This window comes from Gymnoscopelus braueri (assembly GCF_963280865.1).
Source record: "Gymnoscopelus braueri genome assembly, contig: SCAFFOLD_43, whole genome shotgun sequence".
NCBI lineage: Eukaryota > Metazoa > Chordata > Actinopteri > Myctophiformes > Myctophidae > Gymnoscopelus > Gymnoscopelus braueri.
Genome location: NW_027660609.1, coordinates 367,925 through 393,575, shown reverse-complemented (window position 1 = coordinate 393,575; position 25,651 = coordinate 367,925). Strand labels below are relative to the sequence as shown.

At 42.8% G+C, this 25,651-nt stretch overlaps 1 protein-coding gene across 1 annotated transcript in view; it reads right to left on the bottom strand.

Moving 5' to 3' along the window:
* LOC308081385 (uncharacterized protein) overlaps nt 1-25,651 on the bottom strand; it is a gene marked incomplete at its 5' end in the record, with an annotated part of 143,138 nt that overhangs the window by 58,558 nt on the left and 58,929 nt on the right. Inside the window, 6 exons of the mRNA XM_080457759.1 lie at nt 1,831-1,876; nt 2,023-2,039; nt 16,507-16,749; nt 16,969-17,011; nt 17,238-17,254; nt 23,200-23,442. Coding sequence (XP_080313885.1) covers nt 1,831-1,876; nt 2,023-2,039; nt 16,507-16,749; nt 16,969-17,011; nt 17,238-17,254; nt 23,200-23,442 — 609 coding nt within the window. The remainder of the gene's footprint in view (nt 1-1,830; nt 1,877-2,022; nt 2,040-16,506; nt 16,750-16,968; nt 17,012-17,237; nt 17,255-23,199; nt 23,443-25,651) is intronic.

Sequence of the window (25,651 nt, the reverse complement as noted above, 5' to 3'; positions counted from 1 at the left end):
CCTGGAACTGCGCTTAGCTTCTCTGCTGAGGTGCGTGGACATTGAGCTAGAGGCGACAACAGCAGCATTATCGGATGGGAACACTGAACATTCGGGACGAGAGGTTGTATTTTTGGTGATAAAGTGGTTTAAACTACGGAGCGTTGTTTTTGTTGCCGTGCGTAAAAGTGTGATGTGAGGATTTGGTTGTTTCACTCTCTGGTCTCTTGTATTTAATGTGGGTTTACTTTGTGTTTTATTATTTCATTGAAGAAACACTGTCTTCTGTTATCAATGTAGGCACCTCCGTTGGTAGTTATCATGTGTAATTAAATGCTCGTTTATTAAGTTTATTTGCTGTGTAATATTTTATCCTAGAGTTTAAGGTTAACAGAGAGACCTGCGCATGAGAATTGGGAATGAGAATGCATTTTGACCGGTGTTTAGACATAAGTCAGCACCTTATTGATGTATTTTCTCTGCGAATAAGATTTTCTGAGTTGTTTTATATTTTAAGCTTGTTTTATTGGGAAATAAGTTCCAGTCTTTGCCTTCTGTGTCAGTCGAAAGTCATGTGACCCATGACACACGCGTCAGATGTTAGTCGATCCGTTACTAAATACTGATATTCTTGCTTGATTTTGTGAAACAGTTTGTCTATTTTTATTTTGAAATTTAAGGTGAATCACTGTATGACTACTGTGTAATTTCGATGCCTGTATCTACAGTTGTTCTGTCTGATGTGATGTTGTTTGTGTTTACTCTTATATGTCTTTTGTTCTGCTTGAGTTCTAGTCATTGGTCTTGGGGGGTGTAAGTGGAAGAATGCTATTTTTTTATGTTTTTTCTTGCAAACTGTTCTATTCAATATACCTGGTTGCGAAAGACGTTAAAGTCTTCCGTGGGGGGAATAGTGTGGTATATGAACAGTGTGCAAGTCAAAACATATAAAGAAATGATACTAAAGTTATTATACTAAGTAAGAGTAATAAGAATGTGTTGTTTACTCAGATCCAGCCTGGCTAGCATCTGCTATCCAGGGACTCTGCCCTGGGGTGACATCTCCATTGTTTAACCTGGAGACGCCAGGTCTGGCTTCTTGGCATTCAGCTGCTAATCAGGTCAGCCATCAACAGGTGGGGATCACTGACCCCCACCCACATGAACAGTCTGTATTCAAATGTGGAGCTATTGTGTTGTAAAAGGGAGACTGAAATGTAGCTCAGTACTAGTGCAGTCCTGGGCCGAAGGGCTGAGGAACAGGGCTCTGCCCCTGGATGTTGTTATGATGCTGTTGTACTCGAATGCTGAATAAATGAACATGGAACCTGGAAACCTGACGTCTCTTCTTCTCCTCCTCTTCATTACAACTACCAGCCTGCTAACACGCAGTTTAATGCCTCCAATACACGACACACGCATTAGTAATTTGAGGCCTCAAATTAGTTAATTTGAGGGAATTAATTAGGTAACTTGTTCCCTCGAATAAGCTAATTTGTTTCCTCTTACATTAACTAATTTGAGGGAACAAATTAGTTAATTTACTAATTTGAGGCCTCAAATTACTAATGCGTGGCCTCGGATTAGTAATGCGAGGGAACGCATTAATTTATTTTCCCCCTCAATGGCCACTGGAGGGCTCCGTAGCTATGTGATCACCACCGTGGTTTTTATTTTGGCCTAAAATTATGTTCAGCCCTCCTGCCAGATGGGGGTGTGCAGTCACTACAGCCCCATAGTTCCTGTGCCACTGAATTATATTTATAGTTATATTTATTTTATTATTCACTGTTGCATTGCTATACACTGACATGCATTCATCCAACTGTAACAAGGACAGAAAAATCTCACCTTTTTCAGCAACCGTTTCTTCTGAAGTCAAGCCGTCATCAGCATCCTGTTGAACACAGTCATGTTATTTCAATCAATTTGCCTGATATGTACAAACACACTGTTCACCTATATAAACATTCCTATGAGTCACCTGTGTGTCTCTCCAACCACACAAGACTAGAGAGTTCCACTGTGACAATAAACTCTTACCTCGGTCGGTGGAAGTTCTGTCATCCCATGGTTACATGAAATATAACACAAAACAAAGACATGTAAGACAAGTCAAACTCAATGACAAAATGAGAAATAGAAGAAAAACACACCAAATATGTTAAGCAATCCATAGATTCATATAACATAATGGTTGGACACTATCAAGGTATTGCGGCATACAAGGTACTCAGGGGCGGCCTTTCCTATGTTTCACCCGTTTCAACTGAAACGGGCCCCGAACCTCAGGGGGCCCCCGAATTTTCTTGGGAAAAAAAAAACAAAAAATATATATATATATATTATTTTTTTTCTAAATACATTTTTAGATTTTTTTTCAAATATTATTATTATATATATTTTTTCGAATATTATTATTATTATTTTATAAAATAAACTTTTTGCATAGGGGGCCACATATTAGCTCTTGAAACGGGCCCCCAGATCACTAAGGCCGCCCCTGAAGGTACTACTAAAGTGAATGAAACTATTGAAAATTAACCAGAACAGGAAATGCCAGCTTCTGGAAACCCGCATAGCCTATTATACCCATATTGACAGTTAACTATGCTTTTTTGCATCTAACTGGTATAAATTGGGAATAATGCCTTATTAAGGTTAAAGCAGCACTATGCAACTTTTTAACAACTATAAAGCATATTATGTCCCATAAATGTCACATAGCAGGGACTGCTAGGGGTTTTACTGTTTTACTATGTGTAGGGGAGAGGATGAGTTTCATCCGGGCAATCGAGCTGTAGTATCGCACAGGTAGAAACGTCATACACAAAGAGAAGATTTCCTATTTTTATACTGTTTCACCTGGTGACCGCCCGCCCCTTACATACTGTGTCATTCACACACTGTGTGCGTGGCAAAAAAAGCAGACCTACAAGTTCACAACGCGTTGCGCTGCAATGTGAGCTTGTAGATCTGCTAATAATTCGAGCACTGCCTCCTGAATTTAGGAAGGGGACCGCCCCTACTACTCAATCACGCTGGTCACACCAAGAAAGAGATTCGCGGGTGGTCGTTGCTTTAAGTTTGTTCCCCCCCACTTAAAAAATTACATCTCCTCTCTTGAAACAAACAACTTCTATCATGTATAATGACCCATGTGTGTCTGTGTAAAACTAATGATTGCGCAGTGCACGAGCAGACAGGCATGGAGCTCACCAAAGCTTCATTCACCGTTAGTTCCAGCAAAGCCACGGCCATTCAGACAAAAGAGTCAAAGACGTCACTTGCGCGAGGGACGCAGAGAATCTTGGGTAATGAAGGCAAAGACGTTGGCTGCCATGTTATTTGTGTCCAAAGTGGCTACATAGTGGCAACAACTACATAGTGTGACTTTAACAACTCCTTTATCATGCACTTATTAACAGTTATCTATGCCTCTTGCATCTACAGGGTCTAAAGTGGGAACAATGTTTCATTAAAGTGTCAGTAGGTCATTGTATGTGATTCTTTATTATTTGTAAATGTCTTTTGCAATAATTATATCCAGACAGCTAACAAACTTGATATGTATGCAGTGGAGGAAATAAAGAGAAACCAGTCTCTGTGACCCTTCCACGGCCCTCAAGAAATATATGAATACAGTATCTGGCATTGGCCCAGACCTCACCACGACCGACCATCACTATTCCTGGCCTGTTAGTTTAGCTGGGGCATGGCCATTTCATGTTGTCTTAAAAAAAAGGTGGACGTGCATTAATTAATAAAGCCATGATTTCAATTAAAATTAAGCCTGTATATGTTAGAGTTTCAACCAGGGACCTTTTGACTGACAAGTAGACACTCTACGTATTGAGCTACTTCAACCAAAGAATTGGCATTGCGAGAAAGGAGCCCATGCAATTATTATTACATTTTTTTAATGAAGCGATGGCCTCTATAATATTCATTGGCTCATAGAGGCTTCATGTTTGCACGTACAAACTTCTATTCAACTGGGATATTAGATAAAGGTCTATAGGTTGTGTATAGAACATTTCAAGCAGATTGCTCACTATTTGGCATGACTCTACCCTACTGCAAATTTTCATAAAAATGGGACTCTGCATTTATTTAGTTATAGGGCAGAAGAATAATTTTCATAAAACTGCAATATTCATTGGCTCATGGGGGCTTACTTTTTTTCACATAAAACCTGTTTTTCATATAATTCAAAATGGCAGAAGATCTAAGGGTCAGAGGTGATAGGTCACAGTGGCAAATGTGTTCCTTATGAGGAGACGCATAGTGTATTGAAGTTTCTTTCGACCCAGCAACCCTATGTAAAAACCATCCCAGCCCAAAAAGTAACGTAACTAACCGCGCGACCCGGAAATTACCGTAATAATTAACAAACACTAGTCCATACCCGGTCGACGCATCCATGGGGGGGTATGCGCCCATAGCTGGGCAGCCCCGTAACCATGGCGACATTCTTCTTCAGTCTCTGAAGCTTAGACAGGTAAATATGCCGAAAACGTCCAACCCGAGGTGTGTCAATGAGGCTCCACAGAGAGCCCAGAAAGCCAGTTGGTGCTCTTGAGAGCTGCAGCATTTACTGGTCAGGTTCCATGGTCTGCAGGATTTTCCTCAGTGTTGACATAGTACTACTGCTGTGGATGAGAAGACGCTCTGATCCGTGCAATTCTGTTGGAGACGTACACATAAAATCGGCGGGGGGTGTTATTAATGTAGCCCAGCACGATTTTGCTGTCCGTGTAGAATTTCACTGAGTTAATGTCCATTTCCTCATTGATGAAGTCTGCCATCTCAACTGCCAAGACAGCAGCGCAAAGTTCAAGACGAGGAATTGAGTGAGCTGGACGCAGGGCCAACTTGGATTTTCCCATCACCAATCCCACATGACTTTCCCCTGTTGTACAGACTGTTTTCAAGTAGGCTACCACAGTTATAGCTGTGTTTGAGGCATCTGCAAAGACACAAAGCTCTCTGCATTGTGTCTGTGTAACCAGGGAAACAGGAATGTAAGGTATTGGGATCTGGAGCTGCTCCAATTCCTTCATGGAATCTCTCCAGAGCTTCCATTGCTCCTGTTTTAATGTTGGGAGTGGAGCATCCCAATCATACTTTTCGACTGAGAGTTCTCTCATTATGTTCCTTCCCCCCACAGTGACTGGTGCTACAAACCCTAAGGGGTCGAATAGACTGCTCACCGTAGAGAGAATGCCTCTCTTGGTCAAAGGCTTATCCTCTTGGGCCACACCAAAGGAAAAGCTGTCTGTCTCAAGGTTCCAACTGAGACCTAGACTCCTTTGAAGAGGCAGTGGTTCCACTCCCAAGTCCAAGTCCTTCAAATCCCTGGCTCGGTCCACAGGAGGAAATGCCTGCATGACAATGCTGCTGTTGCTTGCTATTTTGTGCAGGCGGATATTGGACTTGGCAATAATGTCTTGGGACTTTTGCAGTATGTTTCTCTATTGCATCAGCACTGGAGTCTTCTGCTTCCAGGGCAGTGCGTCTGAGGCAGTAAATGGCGACGCCTGGTGATGGACTGTTGCCAAATACATTAACTATCATCCGAAACTCTTTCACAGGCTTCTGCAAATCATTGTCCTCGTACCACAAGAACCTCAAGTCTCAATGTTTCTCGCTAACCGTGAAACAATAAAACTTCTGTTGCACATCTGCAGTAACTGGTTCTTTGCAGTGGCGAATCAGAACTCCAACAAGAGTATTGTTTAGATCAGTCAAGAGCACGTTGTTAAGTGAAACGCCTTCATGTTTGGCACTGGAGTCGAACACTACCCTTATCTGGTCTGGCTTTTGGGGATGGTAAACATCAAATACTGGTCAGTGGTGGAGCTGGCTCCACTTGCCCCGCTTGCTTTGTATCAAATGTCTTTTGCATGAATTCGATGAAATGTTGTCTCATTTGTGACGTATTTGTAGAGTTCGTCGTAGGGACGAGAGACGCTTTAGGGCTTGAGGTCTGTTGTCCGGAAGATGGTTCCGTGGTGACCAGAAAGGTAAGGGGGCAACCCACGTGTGTGAACTGTCTCTATACGCTTGTTACCCTAGTGTCTTTAGGAAGATCTCATCCTTAATTGACAGGGCAGGTTTATCGTCATCCTCTGTTTCCTGAAACACTTGGCTGACAAGAACATCCGTTTCTCTCTCCAGGTGTTCCATAGGGCTGTGAAGACTCAGATTGGAAGAGTGACTACTGAGCCGCTTCTTGATCTGAATTGTGTTCTTGCATGGACTCATAAGCGAAGTGCATCCATTTTGTAGGATGTTGGTTCGGTAGACACTAATTCTGGCTGACTTATGTGCCCCCCCAAGACACACATCTCGCACAATGACCCACCCAGGTCAAGACGCTGCAATAAGGCTTGTTGTGGAGTCCATTATACTGTTCCCTGACCTTGTGCACGCTGAGAATGTCTCTGCCGAGGAGGAGGAGAACTTTGCATCGGGGTCAATTTCAGGGATTTTGCTCACTATGGACTCAAGGTGTGGGTTGTGATGTGGGATTACAAACGTCCCCCATCACAAAGCTGCAAAGCTTTTTTCAGTTGTGCATTTTCTGTAAATAATGTAAATTTATACTATGTGTTGGGTTGGGCCTATAGGTCATGATGTCACAGAATCATGTCCTGGTCTGGTTGGTGTGATTAGCCACACACAGGTTACAGGCAATCACTGAGAGACACTCCTACAGAGGAGTGTGATTGTCTCACACCTGTGAACATGAAGGGGTGTATATATGAGAAGATGTGGGTATCAGTGCTGTAATCACTCTTGATGAAGGTCCAGAGGGACCGAAACGTCTGTCAATTTGAATAAAAGAGGCTGCTGAGCAAGAGCAGTGTGCAGGACTTTTTGTTCATGAGAATACTTTTTTGTTTGCTTCAGTGGGCTGTGATGCGCAATTTCTGGAGATGGGATTTCCCTTCTATCATCTGGTATCATCTCACACTCAATAAGAGTAGGGAGAGGGAGTTGTGTTGAGTTGTACCATCCATGGACTCGATGACAAAATTGTTGGCACGTCTCCCTGTCCCTCAATGTTGAAAAGGTCGAAAAAGTCTCTGTCTTCGCTAATGAGCAGTTACTTTGTTCATCTAAAACAGCGTACATCTTGACAGCTCTTTCTGCCTGACCAACAGGATGTACTTTGACCAAACATATTTTGGAACAGGATCTGGCACTGACTGAGTTACCGCATATTTCAGTACACTTTGAAGGTACCGCAATGGCGTTTGGCTCCCCTTGCAGGCTGGTTTTTGGGCTTTACTGTTTTTTTGGTCTAGGACTGAAGGTATTATCATTGGTGACACAGGCAAAGCTAGGATCATTACGAGTCTTGGCCTCGTCATTTACAAAGTTGACAAAAAAGGAAAATGGAGGGTAGGACACAGCGTTGTCCTTGTACTTTGAGGCAACACTAACCCATCTCTCTTGACGGTTATATGGGAGTTTAGTCAAAATAGGATTGACTCCATATGTATCAAGGTGGGAAAGGCCGCGGAGATAGCCGTTCAGTCTTGCTGCATGCAGTTCCATTAGCAGATCCCCTAGCTCTCTCAAACGCTGGTTTTCTCTGTTTGTCATCTTTGGAAAATCATCTATCTTCTTTAGCAGTGCTTGTTCTATAATTTCTGGTGCACCGATACATTCCTCTAACCTCCGCCACACCATGGCGAGACCTGCACTGGGGTAGTTGATGTAGGCAGCTCTGATTCTCTTTGCTTGAGCAGCTGACTGTGGTCCAAGCCACTTGGTAAGCAGGTCTAGCTCTTCTTGAGCTGTCAGACTCAGATCTCGTACTGTGCTTAGGAAAGATGTTTTCCACTTGGACTTAAAGCACGGCTGCCCCCCAGTAGTTCATTACACCACAGGGCAGCCTAGCCCTGGTTCAGAGCATTAGTGAGTTCCCTCTAACGCCCTGGAAGACCCCTCGCTCTGCGCTTGTACTAGGAATTCCACTGCCCTGCGAGATTTTTCTGCGAGATTTTGGTTAATGGTAAGTTCAAATCCTCCAGATCTGTAGAGGGCACTGTGGAGTAAATACAAATAATTTCCGTTTCGCTGACATATTTATTTTCTGCCCAAAAAGTGTATTTTACAGAGTAGGTGGGGTGCTGAGAGGCTTCCCACCTCCGAGAATAGACTTTCAACAACACAAAACAGCCTTTGCTTCGGTGAGTAGCGAAATGGTTTTGTTTATTTTCACTACTCTTGAGCGCTCGCAGGGCAGTGGAATTCCTTGTACAAGCGCAGAGCGAGGGGTCTTCCAGGGCGTTAGAGGGAACTCACTAACGCTCTGAACCAGGGCTAGGCTGCCCTCACTGGGCTCAGTGCGCTGGTAACCACTCTGTCAGTTGTAGCCTTTTGCTGCTTCATGGATGCTCTGGGCTGGCTGTGGCAGGCATGTGGTCAGGAGGATTTGCGTGAGGTGCCTGATGGCTATACTTTTTAACAAAGCGTTTTCTTAATTTTTCCTGGGCCTTTGTTTTTTGTCTCCGCCGGAGGCGGAGAGTATGTTTTCGCTTCGTCCCGCTGTGTGTCCCCCCCCCCCCTAGTTGTCTCCGCCGGAGGCGGAGAGTATGTTTTCGCTTCGTCCCGCTGTGTGTCCCCCCCCCCTAGCCAAGCTAACATTGGTCAAGCTCCACGTGACAATATGTTGACACCAATGCTTTTGATTGGCTAGAGGGACGCATGACGAAATAAAATCCTATAAATAGGTGTGTCACTTCAAAAAGCCATTTATGTTTTGGAAGTGAGGTAAGACAGGATCAATCAGTCTTGATTGGAACAGTACCTTCCAGTACAAATCACCCGTCCGTGCGTGTGTGTGTCCCTCTGAGAACACATAACATTGGTCAGTTTCACGTGACATCACAATATGTAATATAAATATATAAATAGCTTAGACAGGAGAGGCAGGAGAGTACACAGCAACGATAGATATTGTAAGTCTCCTGGACAAAGACCCAACTGCAATCAAGCAAAACAACACTTGGATCTGCCACACATGTCATCGCTCCATTAAACTAGGGAAACTCCCTACACAGGCTTGGGCTAACAACTTATTACTGGATGCCATACCCCTAGAACTGCAGGATTTGCACCCGTTAGAGGAAAGGTTGGTAAGTCAACGTATTGCCTTCATGAAACTTGTTGGCTTGCCAAGAGGCAGACAAAAGGCAATCCACGGTAATGCAGTCAATGTGCCATCTGACTTAGACATTATTATCAAATTACTGCCGAGACTTTCTGAGACTGCTGAGGTTGTTCCCCTGAAACTAAAACGAAAACTTGCCTTCAAGGGACACTACATACATGAATATGCACGTCCAAAAAAGGTGCTTGACGCCCTACACTGGCTAAAGCAACACAATCCTCTATACAATGACATTGACATCTGCAATGACTGGGAGGACCGCTGGATCCAAGAAAACAGTGAATTGTGGGAAGCCATGACGACAACACCACAACAACCTTACCCAAACAAGAATGAAACCACCTCTGCAACTGCCTCTGCAACTGCATCTACACCCAATATAGAACATTTGTACAAGAAATTAACAGATTATGTTAAGTGCAGTGACCTGACCATCTTTGATGTACCTGGATATGGGAACTGTTTTTACCATGCTGTAGCAACCACCCTTGAGACAGCAGGTATACAAACTATCACAGGTGCTGACATGCGCACACAATTGGTTGCCTTTCTAGAAGACCCAGTGGTCCAGCAAGACTATCTGCAATTCCTCGCATTTCCCAATGCTGAAGCACATCCAATTGATTCACCTGAGTTCATATTCCAACAGCAGCATGAAATGAAATTCATCATTGAAAAGATACGCAAAAGCGATTGGGCCGACAACCTTGCAATAAGAACTTTTTTTGTTTAACTAAAAGATATATCTTTTACCCTACTGTATCTCATTAGATACAGATACATGTTCTATTTTAAGTAAGAATTAGAACATTCCTAGAGAACTATGGTTAAAGATAGGGTAAGTGATTTCATTTGATTAAAATAGCACAGGTCTGCTGGCGGAGACTTGTGCTCCGAGGAGCACATTTTCTAGTTTTAACCTAGTTTTAATTTGACCCTTTAGTCTAGCCTAGTTGGGTCCCATGAAATCGTTTGGTTGCCTCTGCTGTTTTTATGCCATGCTTTTAAAAGTGTAGCACTTTGAGATTCGCAAGAATGTAAATGTGCGTTATAAATAAAATGCATAATTATTATTATTATTATTATTATTATTATTATTATTATTATTATTATACTTTACTTCTGATAGTTGCTTCACATACTCCTGTGTTCGATGAGCTGGGTCCAAAGGTGGCAGCTCCACCAGTTCGGGCCATTGTGGGAGTTCCCTTTGTGCTATTTTTTTGTTTAGTTACAAGAAGTAGATAAGACATTTGAAGTCTGGCCACAGTGGCCAGAGCTAGTAACTGACGTAACGGCGACTGTATGCATGAGTGCTTCTTTTCGTTTGATCTGACGCGCAACATTAATATTTAGTATTAAAACTTAAGTAACAAGCCTGTTTTTAAAATGTAAGGAGTAGAAAGTACAGAAAGCTTTTTGAACTTGTGCTTGTTTTAAAACAAGCACTTGTTTTTTTTTAAATCTAACGAGTAAAAGTAAAAAGTAATCAGAAAAATAAATACTCAATAAAGTACAGGTACCCGAAAAAACTACTTAAGTACAGTAACAAAGTACTTGTACTTTGTTTCTTCCCATCTCTGTTGTTTGGTGACAAGGCACGGCGTATTCTGATTCGAGAAATGCCATCATCTCACGGAAGCCTTTCCTCTCGACAACGCTAATAGGCATAATATCTTCGGCTATCATCTTGGCTGTCAAATCGGTGATCTTTTTTTCCCGCCCATCATCAATGGCAATGTTTCACCGTGAAGTCTGCCATGCTGCTTTGCTTGGGTGAAGGCTTTGGGTGTCTCGCTTTAATGTGATTTGACATCACTGATATTGACAAGTGATACGCATACTTTGTGCTGCACAAATTAGTTTTATCGTCAATATTGACAAAATCGTCCCACACCAAACTCCTATGTGAACCTGGCATTTTCAAGTGAGCTTTTAAGCATTAAGTAAACAAAACTAGTTTTAAACAAGCAACTTTACATTCCCAGCCAATATTTGACAAATTACTGATCTTGCCTCTACTGAAGAGCCCCATCATTTATCTGGTAGCAATAACTTTACTCCTGTAAGCTTGTCGTACATAACATGACATCAATTGTCAACCGCTTTTAAGAATGCATTACATCCGGGGATCTGGAACATATGTTGATCCTGAGATAAGACATGAGTGCCCTCCTGAATTGATCCCCTCCTTGAGCCCTGAGTGCATGAATGCCCTCTGCTGGACTGGCTCATTCACAATTAGCAGTGTTATAACCATCTTCAATATATAACAAAGACCATTTAGATGGGCTGCTATTGCTAAAGATAAAGGAAAGCAGTTGTTTTCCTTCAGAGTGTTTCAAAGATTTACTTAATAAAATGCAACCTAAGCAGCAAAATGTAAATCACCTTGACAGCAAATAGCTTAATTAGCTTTGCAATACAAGAGCATAGGGGCAACTTTAGAATGCAACCAAAAGCTTACATCTAACCAAGCACTGCAGCCAACACAGTATGATAGCCCATTATACAACAGGTAGTTCCGACCAAGCAATCTGATTGGTTGAAATAGCTTTCTAGCCGTGCTTCAAACCAGCATCATAGCACGGGCCTAATCACATTAATAAATCACTCCGCACTGCAGTCCGCACCTGATTAGACCATATATGGCACAACTGTGCTGTGACGTCACGCTCTCCCACGGTTGGAAAACAAACAGCACGGCGAAAATAGCCGATCTACAAGTTCACAACGCGTCGCCAGGTATCGCACGGCGAAAATAGCCGATCTACAAGTTCACAACGCGTCGCCATCGCGACGCGTTGTCAGCTTGTAGATCAGTTATTTTGGCCACGTGACACGGTCGTACGACGGAGCATATAGCCTACTGGAATTCATTCCACTGCGCAAGTATTGATAGCTCAGCTGTGTTGATTAGACGGTGCCTCAGGCTCATAGCGCTGCTACAGGGACTATTTAATGTCTCAGTGAAAAACTCTTCTCTTTACAGGGAAACGGATAATAGCGAAACATTTTTATTATGAATTGCTCCACAATATGAATACATTTGGATGTGTTTTGTTGGTAACTGTTGTATAATCGCAATATTACACTCGAGGGTGTGCTTTACCTTACATTATTGGCACTTCTGTGATGCTCGCGGAACTCGGCTTCGCCTCGTTCCTGACCGCATCACAGGCGTGCCAATAATGACGGTAAAGCACACCCTCTCGTGTAATATTGCTTAATTACTTACTTGATTTGCAGTTAAATTTACTTCATTATTATATTTACCAGCCTCCACTACATCTTAGAGCAACTGAAACTGACTAAAATGTTTTGACAATCTCCAATGCCATTTAGCCTACCTTGCAAATTATTACCAGAAAACGCAGGCTATAGTCCATATTCACACGGCGGCCATTTTGGAATTTAACATTGCGTTGCTGTGGCAACTGGGGTGGCAACTGGGGTGGCAGTTCATTGACTTAATGGCAATATGGCTGCCGTGTGAATATGGTCTATAGAGACACACGGCCGGAAGCGGGAGGCCTACAAATTCATGCCCACTTTTGAGATAGCGCCGCTACTCGAGGTCCGTTAGAACGATGAACTGCAGCTGCCAATGCAATCCCTATGAGAGGATATGAGAATTAGCCTACTTCTAAAATATTCCTACATTAACTGGAGACGATATTGATTTAAATAAAAATATGTTTCCAAATGTATGGATGTGTGTCTTTGTCAACATATCTTCTTGTTTTCTTAATAGTTGATGTGTTTCACATTTAATTTGCCACTTTAACGAGTTACCCATAATGTTAACACAGCAGAGGGTAAACGGCAGACAGACAAGTTGTCGCATTTCAGTGACATCACTGTCTTTACGAGCGCCGACCAGTGGCGTACCCACTGTAGAGGCAGGACAGGCGGTCGCCTGCCCAACTAAGATCTCGCCTCCCCTAGAAACCCCAAACAACCCGAAAATGTGTCATTGCGTGCGTAATGTCCTCAAAGTCACGCATCCAACAAGCTTGGAACCGAGCAGATTGGACCTTCTGTTCCAGAGATAATGACCAAAACATATTGAACGGCCACTTTCGCCGGTTTTCTGGGTATTGAAAACTTCAAGGGATGCGTTTGTGACGTATATACCATGCGACCACTTAAACGTAAGATTTCAGAAGCTAGAACTTTTGACACACTGATGGAGTATATTATAGTATATTGTGGGTAGTATATCGAGATGACAGATATGGGACATTAAAAAGGATAAATTAAACAAATGGGACAGTTTATTAGAACACAAAAAAAATCGCTACAGCCTCAGTAGTTAACCAGTGAAATTATGGTATTTTACAATGCCTCTCATAGAGATTGCATTGAGAGCTGCAGTTCATCGTTCTAACGGACCTCGAGTAGCGGCGCTGTGTCAAAAGTGGGCGTGAATTTGTAGGCCTTCCGCTTCTGGCCGTGTGACTCTATACATCAGATGGAAATAGCTATAGCCACCAATCAGCACATACTAGCTGCAACATTAAATAGATTACCACAATATAATGGCCATTCTGCACACTATAGTCTACTTTAGTATAAAACGTTTTCTGTGTACCATGAACCATAAGTTCTCTTGACAGCATATTTGAATGCATTCTCCTAGATTGAGAGTCTGCTGAAAGAATGAATGGCTAATATATAGCCTATATATATATTTTAACCACTGTAGACTTACTTGGAACATTATTAATTTCCTACACTGAGATACTTGGTATTATGCTGCTTTACTCAAGTAAGATCCGCAGATTACTGCAACACTAAAACGAGATCAAGATAAATGACTGAATAACTTATTACTTGTGCTTATAATAAGCAGACATGGCAACCCAGTGCAATGTGTTGCGGTCTATGGTTGCGGTCCCATAGCCCGGAGGGAACGCACTGACATTGATCAATGAACCACACCATGTTTGGAAGCGCAAGTACACATACTAGTTCTTCATACACAAGTGTACTTCCTTATCCTACTCAAGATGACGGCCAGACTGTGCATTACTCGTTTTTAACCAGTACATTATATGAAACATAAGAGTTGAGCAATGCACTGGATAAAAGTGACGCTAACTATTGATCCTCTCTCTCTCCCTCTCTGCTCTGAACAGCTGATCACTGATACCAGGTTTGAGAGAGAAATCAGCCAATCTAGAAACAACCAAAAGAAGCGACTAGCCACAAGAATACTTGTCTTTAACCTGTATTATCCTAATGTATACATTGCCATTGACATAGCCTAAAGTGAGATTGTAGATGACCTGCCATTTCAAAATCTTGTGATAAAAGTGGAATATTTGGAGGATTTTTTAAAACTACACATTAATCTGGGGGACCATGACAGAACCACATAAGAAAGCAATCCCAAAACAACTACACCCCAGAAATAAGCCAAAACCACAACCACCAATAATAACAACCAAGCGATTTTAGAGAAAACCAGCCCAATGTTGCTTATAATAACAGACATGGCAACGTAGTTTAAGATGTGGAATGAGATGAGGCCCCATAGCCCAGAGGGACACAACAGAAAGCTCTGCTGAGCTAAAACACAGCTGTTTCTCAGCTTAACTTTGCAAACGTTAGCCAGGAGCAGTTTCACTACAATTTAAAGTTGCTTTGCTTTTAGTAATAAAACCAGTATCATATAACAACCAGCAGCACCAGTCCACAGCTGAAGCCTCAACAACGACATTAGCAGAAACAGCAAATTAGCTTTTTGTTGCAGCAGCATAGATCAAGAACAGCAGCCTTTAGTAGATAAAACAACGCAACGCCATACGACTTGGCCTTATCACAGTATAGACAGCAGCTTATGAGAAGAAAAGCATGATTCAAGGAGCATGTAGCAGTAACACCAGCAAACAACAGCAGCTTCTGAACAGGGAAGCATTATAGAATGTAGCAGTAGCTCCAGCAAACAACAGCAGCTTCTGAACAGGGCAGCATGATAGCATGTAGCAGTAGCTCCACCAAACAACAAGCCAGGAACAGCAAACGCCGCATGACAACAAGCTAGAACACACAAGCGGATGGAATGCCCGATTCAAGAGAACTTAAATACCCGCCCAATTGGACAGCTGATTGCCACGGTGTATGACGTATGGATCTTGCATGACGCTGTAAACAGCCACATAGAATGAGCATACTGTGTATACTGGCCAGAACTAACTCGCAGGCTACGTATAATTCGGCCTCCTGGTGGCACTGTAAAAGGCAGATGTGAAAAATGCAAGGCAAAGGTTTTTCCTTGACCTCTAGGGAGTGCGCATACAAAGTTTTACACAGATCGGTGCAGTTGTAGGTAAAAACACGAATTGGCTTGTTATAGCGCCACCATGAGGCTGATTTGAACATTTTCAAGTGCCATTTCTTCCTCGGCATAGTGGAAATATGCATGCAAAACAGAGCACTCCTGCAAACTTTGAAGCCATTTTTAGCCAAAATCAGAAAGACCCGTTTCGTTTAATGACAATAGAGATACTGTGTACCGATTTGCGGGATATAAAAGGCCCATGGGGAAAAAAATGGGGCAGAGGTTCTGCTGTGGCATCCAGGGAGTGCAATCAAGCCAACGGTGCCGGAGATTAGCTGTCCACAGGCAGAAAATGACACACACACGGACGGACGGACACACGGACGGACAGACAGGGGGCAAAACATACTCTCTCGCCATGCCTTTCAGGCCTGGCGGAGACAATTACTCCCTATTGCAGACATCCCACCTCTCCCGGAAGTTCCGGGAGTCTCCCAGGAATTAGCGTCACTCCCGGACACCTGTGATATACCACCCACAGGGTGGTATATTTACTGCTCAGTGCTCAGATCCGGTCTAGAGCCTGCCTACTGGCTCTGTAATTTGCACACATTAACACATTCAGGCACACAGACCGGATCTGCAACCTGCAATGCTGCGTTATTACAGTCTACGGCAGTGTAGTTCCAAGGACCCATACCGTCTTCTGATTAGTTGACATGAAGCGGAACTGTCCCAGGCACGTTGAGGTGAGTAAAATCAAGCCATGTCAAGCTAGCAGCATTGTTAAAATAATTTCCTCCCGGAATTTTTTTTTTCCAGGTTGGGATCTCTGCTACTGATACCAGGTGTGTCTAATAATGAACCTGATGGTAGATGAGGAATACTGTCTTGGCTGAAACATGTCCACTCTATGGGACTGCTGTTATGAATTATATTAAGGTTGTTATGTTTGCTGGACTTTTTTCTTTTCTTTTTTTCCCTTTAAGTTAAACTGATACCTGTTCTCAAAAAAGAAGAGAAAAGGTAATTCAGTAGTATTATCTAATCTTACCAAGTCTCTCCAACAGCTGAGGCTCATGTTGTTTGAGGGAATCGTAAAATGCTGCTCTGATATTTGTTCCCCTTCGTTGTAGTACCATTGTATACAGTTTCCACATTTGGTCCATGCGTGTCTCCTTGGCTTTAATCATGGCGATGAGCTCAGGATGGATCATAGGTTTTAGATTGTCAACTATAGCCATGACTGCGGAAACGTTTAGAATCAACTGTAGTCTGTTTTCCATCACAAAATGTGCTGTTTACAAGAGGAAAAGAGAGTAGTTTAGATAAATGCACAGAAAACTAATATCTCTGCATCTCTACATATATAGTAATGTAGCAACTGGTATAATTATAGTTTTGGAATAACATATTGAGGATGTTTAGCCTCGTAAACAAAAGAAAGCACCAGGCAAAAACCTACACACTCAAAAACCTCAAGCACTGAACTGTATCAAGGAAAGAAGCTGCTAACCTTTTTCCTTTTTTTTCATTTCAGTCAAGCTGCCAGCAGCATCCTGTTGAACACAGTCATGTTATTTCAAACATAGGACACCTGAGTGCTATTTAACAATGTTATGTCTTATTGTATTGTATAAGCTACAGTAGTGGGTTTGAACCCGATACCCACCACCTGAGAGGTACAAACACACTGTCCAGCTATATGAACATTCATGTGAGTCACCTGTCTGTCTCTCCAACTACACAAGACTGGACAGTTCCATTGTGACAACAAACTCTTACCTGGGTCAGTGGCGCTCCTGTCATCAGGTGGTTACATGACATATAACAAAAAACAAATAAATGAGTGAAGACCAGACAAACTCCCAAAATGAGAAATAGAAATAAAATCATTAGTGACAAAACAACAATATGTTAAGCAATGCTTAACAATGCTTCATTCTTTACAAAAAACGTTTTTTTTCTAAATGGACACCAATTTTAAAGATGGCTGCCTTTTCGTATGACAATGACGCGTTATTATGGATCCCACCTCCGTTCTAGACAAACCCCGCCGCTCAAACTTCCTGGTGACGCAAGCACCAGTCCCTGTTTTGACATTTAATCAATGCATTTATTACCATCAAACTTAGTCTTGATAGAAAGTAATTTCTCCGTGCTACGTGACCGCAGCAGTATGGTTTCACTGCGGCCACCTCCATTCAGAACGTCATGTTTTTGTTTTTTTTGGGCGGTGAAACCGCCCCTATATGTGAGGTTTGGATTTTGCACCCCCGCAACCCTGCGCTGTGATTGGCCACCAGTGTACCCCCCTAACCCTGCACCGTGATTGGTCAATCACAGTCTATTCAGGACTGTGATTGGCTAGTGAAACATGACACATGTGCATAGCCCTATAAATAGGACTATGCACTTAAAAAAAACACATTTATGTTTTTTTTTTTGTTAGGGGTGTACAATGGTTGGTCCACAATATTACTTTTCTTTAAGTGAACTTCCATCACTGTGATGACCACTGTGACCACACCGGCCACTTCACACTGGATGTGATTTTTGGGCGGTGAAACCGCCCCTATAAGTGAGGTTTGGATATTTGTACAACAAATCCTGCGCTGTGATTGGCCAAAAATGTACCCGCCTAACCCTGCACCGTGATTGGCCAATCACAGTCTATTCAGGACTGTGATTGGCCAGTGTCACATGACACATGTGCATAGCCCTATATAAGAAACCATAACTTAAAAAAAAACATAAATTTGTTTTTTTTAAGTTATGGTTTCTTCCATCATAAAGAGTGTTTCAATAAATGTATTTATTTTTTGTACATGATTGGTTGACTCCATTCAGTATTGTGATTAGCTAGCAAGACACCGCCCACTTCACACAGGGTGTGATTTTTTTTATTACACATTAGTTTAAATAATAATACATTAATTAATAATAATAAATAATAAATGATGGCACATACACGCGTTTCTGTTTCCGCTTCAATGGACTGTTTGTACATTGATCCGTTTAACTGCTAAAAAAGACGCTAATCTTTTGTATAGGCCAATTAATGATATGCCACCCAAGTTATAATATGGAGTATTAATATTATGGAGTATATAATGATGGTCTTCATTATATATATATATATATATATATATATATATATATATATGTCACAGGGAAATTGGCATTCGTTGGGAAATTGGAAAGGTATGCTCGTTTTTAGGCGCGGGGCTTCGGCGCGAGGCGGGGCTTTGATGCGAGCTGGCTTTTGTTGTTCCCTGGCTTTTGTTGTTCCCCCCAACATAGCAACCAGGAAGCTACGCTAGGGGAACGCTGAGGAGCGCTGAAAATAAAATGCATAATATGAGAGAAATATTCTATGACAGGTTGGATAATGAAGTGGTTAGCCAAGAGGCGCGCCGAGTCAGCAGACCTTGAGGCCGAGGAGGCACGCCCGAGCGCCTCCAGGCGCGAGTGCCCGCACCGACCGGCCGATTGTCTGCAAGTTCTTTGAGCGCTTCTTCTCAAAGGGCAGTGCCATCTTGTTTACACTTGTGTGCTCCACGGTGAGTGGGTTATGAGATCCCTCTAACCCAGCGAGTAGAACGACCACACAGAACTCCCAGAACAATAAGCAGTGCGTTTACCCTTGTGTGTTCCTTGGTGAACGAGCCTGAGATATCTCGGCTCAGTGAGAGGTAATTCATACCCAAGTCACACAAGCACACACACAATACAGTCCTGTCTCCACTCTGTATGAAGCTGGGAGTTAATACAAGGGCGAGTGAGTCTATATTACACAGTTGGTGTGTATACACACAGTTCTGTCCTTAACCCCGTATAAAGCTGGGGGCTATTAAACGGGTGCCTTGATGTTGATTATACCGTCCAAGTTGTTGCTCTGAGCTAATCACTTCGTGTGTATTGTAGAAAATATGGCTTTTTACTGTGTGGTTTGCAATGTGCGCATTCTCCCAGGCCTAAAGGGCAAACTGGGAGGATCGAGTGGAGTCCCCTTGGGTGCTGGACACAGTACTGAGGGGCTACAAACTCCAATTCCGATGTCGGCCACCGCCCTACCGGGGCGTTCGAGTGACTGCCGTGTCCGACCATAACAGAAGAGTGGTCCTCCGGTTGGAGATAACCTTGCTTCTCGTTAATGGTGCTGTAAAGAAACTAGAGCCATCAGAACGACTCAGTGGGCTTTACTCCAGGTATTTCATTGTCCCAAAGAAAGACGGTGGCTACTGTCCTATCCTGCACATGTGTATCCTCAACCTTTTCTTAACACATTAACCGCCAAGAACGTAGTCCTACGGTCCGTTAAATCCAACTGTTAAGCGCCGAGACCGTAGCCCTACGGTCCACGGTCTTTTCGCGCTGAACATGTCCGGGTTCACTTTCGGAATTTTTTTGATCCACTTCCGTTTCCGGTTTGATGACCGGAAACGGAATTATTTGGGATCCGGTTTTGACGATCACGTCCGCTCCCATTCTACAGACGAAACTGAAACTCAATTCTCTTCCTGTAGTTTTTTCTCCTCGCATTTCACTGTTTAACGTAATCCGCTCTAACTACAACATGGATGCCCCGTTTGACACGTGATTTTCACTGGGAGATACGTTGAGATGTCGCGGATGTAAACAGACTTTGTACGGCTCAATCTTAAGGATTTTAACAAGATCTATGGCGACATGAAAAAAACAAAAAAACAACAAAAACACCTTGGGACTGGTGAGTACATTATGAGATTAACCTCTGGCGGTCGATGTGTTAAAAGAGTTGAGGTTCAAATGCTATCCCAAGGGATGGGCCACGAGAGGGAGACTGGCATCTGCATCCTCAAGTGTTACAGCAACTCTGGGACAGGTTCGGGAGAGCGCAGGTGGACCTGTTCGCCTCTCAGGGAAACACTCAATGCCCAGTTGGTTCTCGATGACGAACCCCCCAGGGCCCTTAGGCCTAGATGCCCTGGCCCACGACTAGCCAATGATGACAGTGTCGAGATGAGGGGCCATCAGTTGCTCATGATAGCCCCATACTGGCCGAGACGCCCCTGGTTCAGGTTGTTGCTGTCTCTTGTCTCGGGGACATCGTGGCAGCTGCCACAGAGACCCAACCTGCTTTCACATGCCCAGGAACCCTGTGGCATCCAGACCCATGTCGCCTCCAGTTGTGGGCCTGGCCCCTGAGAGGCGCAGATGGTCCGATTTAGGACTCCTGGATGGAGTCGTGCATACGTTGCAGAGTGCCAGGGCCCCTGCTACTAACGCAGCGTATCAGACCAGATGATGTTGTGTTTTGTACTTGGTGTGAGAGTCATGCTGACAATCCTTTAATACATTGAATTGAATCTGGAGAGCTGTAATCTCCAAACTGTACTGCAATTTTTGCCTTTTTTTTTTGTCATGACTGGATGCAGGCCGGGCTGCATCTACACTAAAGGTGTATCTTGCCGCCATCTCTGCATGTCATAATGACGGGCCAGAGGGACCAATGGGTAAGCACCCGTTACTGTCCCACTGTATGAAAGGCCTTCGTCCTGTGCGGGCTCCTCAGGTTACCGCATGGGACAGCGGCTTAGTGCTGTCGGCGCTTGCTCAGCCACTATTTAAGCCCTAGGACTCTATTTCCCTTAAGCACGTTTCCTGGAAGGTGGCGTTCCTATTGGCTATCACCTCCACTAAGAGGGTCAGTGAGCTTCATGCACTCTTTGTGAGTGCAGAGTGTTTTCGGATGGGTCCTGACAAGATGAGTGTCACCCTCCGACCTAACCCCTCTTTTCTGTCCTCCGAACATGTGAACTGGCCTTTGCACTTGTCGGCCTACACCCCTCCCTTGAGTTAGGGTGGCGTGAGTGGTGCCCGCAGTGAATTGTGCTTTGTAAGGGCTTTGGACACTTATGTCACACGGACACAAGCGATCAGACAGACTGATCAGCTTTTTGTCTGCTATGGTGAGAGAGTTCTGGGTCAGAGTTTCTAAACAGAGACTCTCACGTTGGCTTGTTGATACCATCACTAACGCATATCGGTTAGCTGGCTGGCCTTTGCCTTCCTCTGTGGTGGCACACTCCACCAGGGAGTGTGCCACCACTTGGGCACAGCTCAGGGGGGTTCCCCTGTCTGATATCTGATATTCTTCTAGGTGAATCTTGAGTTTCTTTGTTCTCTTTCATAGATCACCGAATGATCTGGTGCTGTGATATCATATTGGAGTGAAGGTTACGTATGTAACCACGGTTATGTGAGTGATTGGATCACTCCAATCTTCTTGCGCCTAAAATATGTATGAATTAGCGACCCGGCCCGTCCCGCAACCGTTCAGGTCGCCGTAAAAAACTAAAAATAAGCAACAACTGGTGCAGGAGTTCATCCCCCAACCAAATGTGCCTATCTTCACCCTTGACGGGCAACCATTATAGCCACCTTCAACTACCTCGGTAGCACTCTTATCACCCTGCACCATCGATGACGAATACCCGGTTTATATTGGCCTAGCCTCTGCTGCCTTTGGAAGGCTTAGGTCCAGGGTTTTCCAAAACGGGAACCTCACCATCTCCACCAAAGCAGCCGGCGTTGCATGGTGTGTTGAAACCTGTGGCTCAAACTCGACCTAAAAAAGCTATAAAATACGACCTAATATTAACACATCGTGTGCCAGAGGTTTATTAAAATAGGGTACATCTAGTGCCAGCATATCTTCCATCCACTTACGCTGATATGTTGTGTGCTGTAGAAGCCCCGACGAGGCCTGTAAACAAAGCCTGCGTGCGCCTGGAACAATAATATTTCTAACGCGATCCTTCATTGCAGAGTGATCGCCGATCGAAAACGGCTCACTTCCACCACGTTAAAAAGAAATAGGAGATATTAAGCTTTTAGTCAAGGAGTTAACATTGGAGCGGACGACCGGAAGAATTTTTGACATGGATCCACATCCGGCCTCTCCTTCTTAGAGACTCCTTGGATGATCCCAAAGTTTCGTTAGAGCGCCCCACGTGGGAAAAATATATATATTTTTAAATGGGCCAAAAACGGTCCGGACCGTTTATGGCACATAACGCATAGCTTCTCAAAAACGGTCCGGACCATTTTTGGCACTCAATGTGTTAACACATTCATTGCCAGGTATTCATTAATTAATTAATCCGCCACTGCCACTTATTTTGACGATACACAGAACTTACATCAATGCGGATGTACATTTTTTCCACCAAAAAAAAAACGTCTTTCCACCAGAAAAAAAACATTGTAACCGCGATCGTCCGTTCTGTAGTTATCGGCAGTTGAATATAGCTTGTTTTCACCAAAAACGCAATCTGGGAAAATAAATCAGAGATTTAAAAAACTTTTTTTTAATAAATCTGATAACATTGTAGTGGACGGGTTGAAAATGTTTGAGATGAAAACAGCTTGTTTACATCCTGTTTATTCATTGTGGAAAAAATGGCTTTATCTCCGTTTCTGTTTCTTTTTGGCAAAAACAAGCCACATTCAACTGGCCACAACTATGCAATGGATTAACGCGAGCGGACATTTTTTTTCCAAATCTACGAGACCCCTGTGCGTGTAATGAGGTGATTGCCGGCCCGTGAGGACGCCGATCGCGGAAAATATTCCATGATTTTTCAAAGGTTAGTCGAAAATCGCTGGCAGTGGCGAGGCAAACAATGTTTTATTTTGTGGCAGTCAAAGAGTTAAAAGTAACAGTAACAAAAAATACATATATTAGTACATCGGATCTTACCAAACGCCTCCAACAGGTAGGGTGCATGTTTTTTAAGGGCATCATAAAATGCTGCTCTGATGTCTGCTCCCCCTAGGTCTAGCTTCATGTCATACAGTTTTTGCATTTGCAACAACGGTGCCTTCTGTTCTTGAATCTCGTTGTAGAGCACAGGATCGACCTTGGTTCCTAGACTGTCTACAACAGCCATGACTGTAGGAACAGTGTGAATCAGCTCTTCCCTGTGCTGGATCACAAAACGTGCTGTTTGCAAAAGAAGAAGAGAGTGGTTGAGATAAAAAAAATAATACAAAATAAATAAATAAATAAATAAATATATATATATATATATATATATATATATATATATATATATATACCCACACACACATTTCACCCACTATTTTACACCTAATTTCACCCACTATTTTACACCTGTGATATGACAATATGACAATAAAGATTATTCTTATTCTGAGATAATTCATATCAAATCATGTCCTCTGTGGGTGGGCCTGAGATTCACAGCTTGTTAATTATGAATGGATCCAGATATTTCTGAATGAGAGAGAAAGAGTAATTGTCCCTTCGGAGTTTTTGCTGTTGTTGGAAAACCATGTAAAACGAAAACATTGATCTTGGCTGATCATTTTCACATACTTGAAAATGTCTCTGCACTGCTATATTACCACATGAATCCTACTATGAAATTAAGCAAACTGTCATTCTCTCAATCATTCTGTCCTCCACGTGTCTCCTCAGTGGCCTGACCAATCAATCTGAATTTGCATATTATGCAAACATTCACACAGCATAGCGTCATCGGCGCGTCTTAGCAGGGGGCGGAGTCGGGACGGGGGTAAAAACGGATTTCCTCCAGCAAGGATAGTCAGTGGGGTGTGGGGTTTTCAAACTGAGATACTGTAAAAGAATACTCATTTCAAAAGTCGGTGTCATGTCTTGCCAGATCACAGGCACAAATCCTTGTTGCCACTTGACAAGGAACACTACATTATCAAATTAAACAGTCATATTGGAATGTTGTCCTTGGTTATCTGGTTTAATAGCCTGGTAAGAGAGATTATTACAATTTCTATAGATATGATCAATTAAACTCATCATAATATCAAAAAACTAAAGCTATTAAGTCATCAATGATGTTTATAGGACATGTTTTAGTGTATTCCAAGTACAGTTTGTCAACGGCATTACCGCTTGGAATTGCGCTACAGCAGGGCAGGAAATTTACGGCGGCCACGACGGCCACGGCCATTGGTTGAGCTGCGCAGCTACAACATGCACAGTGGTAGGTAGGTTTGATTTTGAGCCTCCAATGAACCGTCGGAATCCCGCAACACAGTGTAATAGACACAAAAGCATTACTGGGACAAACAGGAGATAAATCTAACGCAGCCTGTTGAACTAATCAATGGTAGGTTTGATTTCTAGCCTGAGAGAGAGAGAGAGGATTCCGTAATCCTACAGACCGATGTGCCCCGATGTTTTTTTCAACAGCAAAATATAGATGAATACATCTGATGAAATACAGCGAAATCCCCAAATTATGAGTCTTAATATAAAGCAAGCAACAGAATAACTGCAAACAAATTAAAAGTTTAGGCTATCAATATCATACAAAAGAGTGACCTCACCGCTCTGATGGACAAGAAATAAATAATCCTTTTGCAAACCACATCCATGTTCTGTTCGTTTGTCAACAATGATCTAAATGGGAAGTTTATTTCAGCAGCTAGAAAGTGACAGTTTTAGTCCGTTTTTTGGTGCGCAACACAGCCCTTGTTTAAGTGAATTGCTTTCACCTGCTGTTGTAGCCTACTGCTGTGCGGAGTGTGCGCAACAGGGCATATCTCCGCCAAGCCAGGGTGACCTACCCAGGCCCATTAAATTCATATGCAGGCATAGTAGCCAATTAGAATGAAATCTGCAAAAACTGACTCATATACTGATACAGAACCATATATTGGCTATATATTATCGGGTGGAAATCTTGTATGTTCCTTTTTTATTATTATTTAAAAACAATTTAAAGGGATATTTCACTTTCAAAAAAACTTTGGGTAATTTTATCGTCTACTCAGGCTTTTGTCAGCCCCCCAGACCGTTTTGAAGTTGCTTGAGTCAGTATTTAGATATTTGATATACATTTTATCAGACACGCCCCCTTCCTATACAAACCCATTATAACTTCAAACTCCATTTTTAACATGTTAGATTCATCAAAAACACCCGTCCTTGGTTCTGGTGACTCACCCTGCCCTCCTAATACGTGAGGGGGCCGTGTTCTTTCGATTTAACTTTTTACATTTATTTTTAATATTGTTTTTTTGGGGGAAAAAAATACAATATATTTTTTTTATAAAAGTAGATGATAAAATGACCCAAAGTTTTTCTGAAAGTGAAATATCCCTTTAAAATCGTGAAAATAGCCAATCTACAAGCTGTAATTATTAAT